Source organism: Argentina anserina, chromosome 6 (assembly GCF_933775445.1).
Source record: "Argentina anserina chromosome 6, drPotAnse1.1, whole genome shotgun sequence".
NCBI lineage: Eukaryota > Viridiplantae > Streptophyta > Magnoliopsida > Rosales > Rosaceae > Argentina > Argentina anserina.
The window spans coordinates 9,915,604-9,922,438 of record NC_065877.1 but is presented as its reverse complement, the minus strand read 5'-3'; the positions used below and the strand labels follow the sequence as shown (position 1 = coordinate 9,922,438).

General features: G+C 39.8%; 2 protein-coding genes across 2 annotated transcripts; one reads left to right on the top strand and one right to left on the bottom strand.

Annotated features, from left to right (window-relative positions):
* Positions 1 to 651: 651 nt before the first annotated feature.
* Positions 652 to 1,672, bottom strand: LOC126797756 (RING-H2 finger protein ATL5-like). The gene has a single exon (XM_050524471.1). The coding sequence runs from the start codon at positions 1,617 to 1,619 to the stop codon at positions 657 to 659; it is 963 nt and encodes a 320-aa protein (XP_050380428.1). The 5' UTR covers positions 1,620 to 1,672; the 3' UTR covers positions 652 to 656.
* Positions 1,673 to 3,511: 1,839 nt separating this feature from the next.
* On the top strand, positions 3,512 to 5,358 carry LOC126797722 (purine-uracil permease NCS1). Its single transcript, XM_050524425.1, has one exon. The coding sequence runs from the start codon at positions 3,553 to 3,555 to the stop codon at positions 5,251 to 5,253; it is 1,701 nt and encodes a 566-aa protein (XP_050380382.1). The 5' UTR covers positions 3,512 to 3,552; the 3' UTR covers positions 5,254 to 5,358.
* The last annotated feature ends 1,477 nt before the right edge of the window (positions 5,359 to 6,835 follow it).

Genomic DNA, 6,835 nt, shown 5'->3' with positions numbered 1-6,835 from the left:
TTATTTGTTTTTTGCTTCGTTGGGAACTCTTTCTATGTTGACCCGTAAAATTGTAAATAAATTTTGTGGGCGACTTAACAATGGAATATATTTCATTACATTCACACACACACACACACACACACACACAAAGAGCTTCTCTTTCTAGCTAGCTAATTGAGATATTTTACGGGTTTATGCTTTCTTGGGTTCGTTTAGTTTTGTCAAAAAGTATCAACAATAATAAAGTGAGTGATAATGCAGGCTAGTAATTGAACAATGTCTTTGCCTCAGGAAGCAAGGTGTTCCGTGGTCTATAGCCTCGATTGCGAAGTGATTCCTTCAATGTGTCCTTGATATAATGATGAGTAGTTTTTGCAGGTTATGAGTCCGTCTGACTTTAGGGTTTTTTTATGTTTATCATGTTAATGTAATATTCTGGTCTCTGGACGTACTTCAGCTTTAATTTATGACTTCGTTAAAGAAGATTGACAACAGGCACTCATTCTAGCTTTTGTTGAAGTAGAAGAAAATGCCTAATGTCGTTCTTGTTTTTGATTGAAGGAATGCATAATGTGAATCTAGCTAGCTAGCTTATTACTTTCACAAAGAAAACAAAAACAAAAAAATGTCCCAGTAGAATATTATTTGGATAAGAAAGAAGAAAAATGAAAATCCTAACAAGGAAGAATTTCACGACCATTAGCCATGCTGCTACTTTGCCCCACCCGCAACTGCGAGAGAGATCGTATTAACACTGTCGACATCCGATCGAACTGTCTGAGAGATCGTTCCCTGAATGATCCACACTCTACAAGAACCGCTTTAGAATTGTGAGGAGGAGGAGGAGAAGAAGATGATGAAGAGGGCTTCTGATCATCACATTCTCTTTGTACGTTTATGAGGATGTGTGAGAGATCCAAAGACAAAGACCTCTCCAACCCATTCACAAACCTCTGCTGCTTATTACTCCCTTCTATAGGTAACAGCACAAGCGAGACACAATTCCTTAGCAAATGATTTGGTTTTGGCAACTGGACGCTAAGTAGACCTCTTAATTCCTCGTGACTGTTAGGAGACAAAATCAAATTCGAAGTCGAATTAGGACACTCGATGCTGCTAAATGGATCTCGAACTTCTTGATCTTGGGTTTCTTGATCTGCAGGCAAAGGTTCTACATATTTAACGGGCGCGGCTATAGGTGCCCTACAAACGGGACAGTTTGTATGTTGCAGGAACCATTTGTCTATGCATGGATTGTGAAACACATGTTTGCAGTTGGGAAGAAGCCTTACCATGTCACCATCTTCCAGTTCACCCAAGCAAATCACACATTCACTTTGATGCAGACCGATTTGTCCGTCTTTGGTGGAGTAAGAGAGAATTGGGATAGAGCTCAAAACTTTCTCATCCACCCCATTTAGGTTGTTGATGTTGAGGTTTGCTTGCGGCGAGAGATTAGAAAACACTTCGAGTATTCTCTGTCTCTGCCTTTGCCTATGCCTCATGCAGAACTTCACCACTATGAAATGATATGCTATTACTGCTAGAGTAGTGGAGACTATTCCGGCCAGGGAAATCAACAGGGGAGTGAAGTAGGATCCTGAAGAAGGTCGGAAGTTTGATGCAATGTCCTCCATCGCTCATTTCACTTCTGAGTTTCGCCAATCCGAGCTCGTTGCTGGAAGTGTGTTAGATGTGTTAGATAAAACGACTGAGTATAGAGAGAGAGAGAGAGAGAGAGAGAGAGAGAGAGAGAGAGAGAGAGTTGTGGAGTACTATATATGCGCTATGACACTTGGTTCAAATTATAGATAGGAGTAAAGGGTAGGGTTAATCTATTATACATCAATATATGTTATACATCCTTCATTCAATGATTGACAACGAATGTTATTTTTCTGACCCCACTTACAAAACAATATCGACCGTTGAATGTGGGATGTATAACATACATTGATGTATACTAGAATTTTCCAAAGATAGCACTTTGATTTCGTAGATTGTTCCAATAATTCTGGGTTTTGATCCGATTTGAGTGCTTCAAGTGGCTTACACGTACCCAATGCTGGGGTGGACACTGAGAATGCTCTAGTTTTATGGTTACAGCTTGGACAAGTGTAACTATAACAATTTACATGAATATTATTGTTGGTGATGGAGACAACCATAGATTTGGTCGTTGGAGATATCCAAGCACCCACAAAATTTTGGTTTGAATATATTTATTCTGGACAGATGGATTGCTTAAGGGCATAGTGAAAAATACACAGGTGATAAGTAGGTGTATTTTACGTTGAGATTATCCAATAATCTTTGACTTGGTGCCCTCTTATGGTTATGTCTTCTGTGGCCTTTTGTGGTCTGTGAGTTGGAAATGGTGGATGCTGACCGTTAAGCACACAAGATTGTTACGTATAACTTTGGCTGTCGGTGTGGACTGTGTCCTCATTCGTTTGGATAAAGATTCATGGTTTCTACTGTTGCTGCCGGTCATGTTTGAAATCCATGTCAAACGGCGAAGCAGATGCTCATTGTAACCGGAGCACTATGGAACTATCGTTCAACAGGTGAGTCCTCTTTGAAACATTGTCTGATTGTGTCTGTAACCCTGATACAAGTCAAGTGAAGCTTCTGTCCCAAGGTGGAAGGAACGATAGAGTAAGGAGATGCACGTAGGCCTCAATATTCCCACGACTTGAGTAATTGCATCATTCTATATGGACACCCATCTTAAGGTTTTTAATCTGTTGCTAATAGCCTACTACTACAAATGCATAATTGCCTCAGAGGAACATGTTCCTTCAATGTTTTAAGGTTAAAACACCCAAGTTGGTTCAATTACTTCAATATGTATATGTGTGTGGGTGTAAACAATATTTAACCCTAATTATTTAGTAGGTAATCAAACTAGCTAGACAAAACACAGAATTTATGGACCCATAATAATTGGACAACACTGCTGCATTATTAGCTTTGGGGAACAACTCAATCTAATCTAAAGATTTAGTTGTTACAGCCAAAGATATGACGGTGTCACGTAGCAATAATACATCTTCATATAATTTGCTCAGTGGCGCCTTAATAAAATCGTGGCATAGTGAATAATTCCCCAACAAGTAATTCTTAACTAGTAGCAACGTAAGAGGGGATTGTTGTTACATTTTTTCTTGATTGAGGGATTCTTGTTACATTGAAAGAATTCATTAGACCGCAATCAACAAGAGAAATTGGTGCGGGACTACAAGTCTACAACCATACAGCTCAACTTTTAGACTTGAATGTAATTAACATAATAAACAAAGAAAGCTGTGTTGGTTTACCTGGAAATTTCCAAATGTTTGATTGTGAAAGTAATATATTCTTATGATTTGCGTACTTGATCTGCCATCTAATTAACCCATGATCCAAGATTCTAAACTCCAGAATATAGAATGGTCAACTTGTGGGACTTCCATGGTACCCCATTCATTCACACAAAAACAAGCATTCTCATTGGCATATAGCAGCCACACATCATCTATCTCAATTTGATACCATTGATTCAACTCTCTTTAGGAATCCCAGTGAATCATGGTGCCCAGATGTCTCAGCTTCCATCTCCATCCCCCTTTTCCGGCATTAACCAGAAACCCAAGACCCTGCTCCACCTTTCTGACCTCTCCCTTGTTTCCAACTAACTTGACAACCAAGTTGCAAGCCCCCCATGTACAAGCTCACCATCCTACTCTTAGAAGCCCCATTTTCACCCCCATGGCTTCAATCCAGTCCACTCCTAGTCCCAAATTCGACGACTTTGAATCCGATCCCACTCTCACCAACGACGATCTCAAGCCTACAACGCCGGAGCAGCGCAGTTTTTCCCGGTGGGAATTGGCTAGTCTTTGGATTGGCCTAGTTGTGGGAGTGCCAACTTATTACTTGGCTGGTAGTCTAGTTGACCTTGGAATGGCTTGGTGGCAAGGCATTGCTACAGTTGTAGCAGCCAACATAGTACTACTAGTACCACTAGTCCTCACTGGTCATCCGGGGACTAAATACGGCATCTCTTTCCCGGTTTTGGCCAGATCCTCATTTGGGATTCATGGTGCTCATATCCCAACTCTTCTTAGAGCCTTGGTGGGTTGTGGTTGGTATGGAATTGAGACGTGGATTGGTGGTGAAGCAATCTTTCTTCTACTCCCAAGTTCAATCAAAAGTTCCTCTCTGTCACATTTCCTGCCTTGGCTAGGCACATCCCCACTAGAGTTTGCTTGTTTTATTGTCTTTTGGGTTGCTCAGTTGGCTATTGTTTGGAAAGGCATGGATGGAATCAGAGAGCTTGAGAAGTACTCTGCTCCAATTCTAATCACTCTCACTTCCTGCCTTGTGACTTGGGCTTATGTCAAGGCTGGTGGTTTTAGTCACATGCTTTCCATAACCTCCAAACTCACCTCTCAACAATTTTGGTCACTCTTCTTTCCTAGCCTCACTGCAAACATAAGCTTCTGGGCTACTCTTGCTCTCAACATACCTGATTTTACCAGATACGCCAAGAGCCAGACCGATCAGGTCATTGGCCAGGCGGGGCTCCCTATCTTCATGGGGGCATTCACATTTGTTGGCCTAGCTGTAACATGCTCCACTGAGGTGATATTCGGGCGTGTCATTTCTAATCCAATCCAACTTTTAGGTGAGATTGGAGGGCTAACAACAATAGTCCTAGCCATTTTTGGTGTTAGCCTTGCTACCCTTACAACCAACATTGCAGCTAATGTTGTGGCACCAGCAAATGCGCTAGTGAATCTTAGTCCTTCAAAGTTCACATTTAGACGTGGAGCTATTGTTACAGCTTTGCTTGGCATTGCGTTTCAGCCATGGAGGCTTCTTAGATCAAGTGAGAGCTTTGTGTACACTTGGCTTGTTGGATATTCTGCTCTGTTGGGTCCTATTGGAGGCATAATTCTCGCAGATTACTATCTTGTCCGGCGCACAAACTTAAGCATGAAGGACTTGTACACAGTAAGTCCTTATGGCGCGTACTACTATTCAGGAGGCTACAATTTGGCAGCCATGGCAGCTCTTGTGGTTGGGATTCTGCCGGTGGTTCCAGGTTTCTTGCAGAAAGTTGGGGCTCTTTCTTCGGTGTCAAGTATATTCGTGATCATCTATAACAATGCCTGGTTTGTTAGCTTTTTCTCTGCTGGTTTTCTCTATTGGCTTCTGTTATCTACGAAAGGAAAACAGAACAAGTCTCTTGCTTCAGCAGACCCCCTATTGCCTCCTGCAAACTAACATTTTGATTTCAAACACAATAAATTTGCATACATTCTGTAAAAATGTAATCTCAATTCAAAAGCTGTAAATCTGTATTAGTAAACTTTAATAATATTATAGCTACAAAACAACTTCTAGTATATCGCTGCACATTACAGTTTGAACATGTTGCATGATTGAAAGTTGCATTATTGGTATGTTCCCTTTAGTTTTCAATTATTTGATTTATTTCAATTATTTGGCTGTGAATGAACAAAGCAAACCCGGAGAAAACCGAAAATTGTACATTCTTTCATCTAAAATTGGGTGCATTTACCAATATCCAACTTTACTAAAATGAACTGAGAATGTACAGTGAAACTAATAATATCATTTCACTGTCAGGCAAAATTACTTCCCACTTCCCAGTTCTCACATTTAAATGTTCTGAAAATTGGTAGTGTTCAAGGCTGATATGCAATGCCCTTGCAGATGAAATGAATTGTTGCTACTAACAACCAAAGTTACTCCTTAGTGTCCCAATTTAGAGGAATTCTTAACAGTATTACCATTATAGTATACCCACCAAGCAAAAGCAACATATATATTACGGTTCTAGCTTACACCCATCTTTGGATAAAACTCTGACACAATATCAAATCACATGCTGCTTTCTAAAACAGAGAGGATTCGAACTTACAGTTTCTTCCGAATGACAAATACTGCTAGGCTGATAAAATAACTTGTCAACATCTTCCAATAATCAAAATATTCCCAGTAAATGCTATAACTATATTACTAAACACGACAACTTAAAGCATAAGTGGGATATATAACTAAATATGCAAGTAAGATCGATATTTCAACTTTGCAGGCTGGTATACTGCATCAGCCACATAAAATGAAAAATCTTTTATAAATTAAGAAGCAAGGAAAAAAAAACGCTTCATTAATAGAGACATTTCGCATTCCATCACTTTTGAGTTGAGGACAAAGTGTTGATCCCACAACATTCCAGGGATATACTTCATCCTTACAAGATTGGTCCAAATCAATTCCAGGGAAAGGCGACGTATGTTATGTCACAACATTCTTGATAACAACTTCTGCATCATGTCGGACTACAGTGCACAACGGTTTTGAGGTTGGTCATCTATTTAGTATTGTAATGATATTTATCAGGTTTGCTACAATCTGTTCTGCCTAACATTCCCTCATGGAATAGCATCTCATTGTCCGACTCTTCAGCATGTATCCAATGCTCAAAGCACCATGACAGTGTGTCTAGAGGGGTCATACAAGTGGGATACAATCGTAAAAATACCATGTATTATAACGTTGTAATTCATATGAAACTGGAAAGAGCTCAGAACAACTGACTGTCAACACATATGCTATCTGAAGATACTGACCATTTTAACACACTCAGTCAAGACTCAAGACTAATTAGCTGTTGATGTTAATGACTTCCTGCTGCAACTAGGAAACTGCTGCAGAAAAATCTAATAAGATTTTCCAGCTGCAGTTTACTGTTTTCTCTACTAAAAAAAAATCATAGATATTTTGTGTAATTCAATTTCAGTTTGAGTTCTTCTCCTTGCATATTTTGTAGGTTAATCTT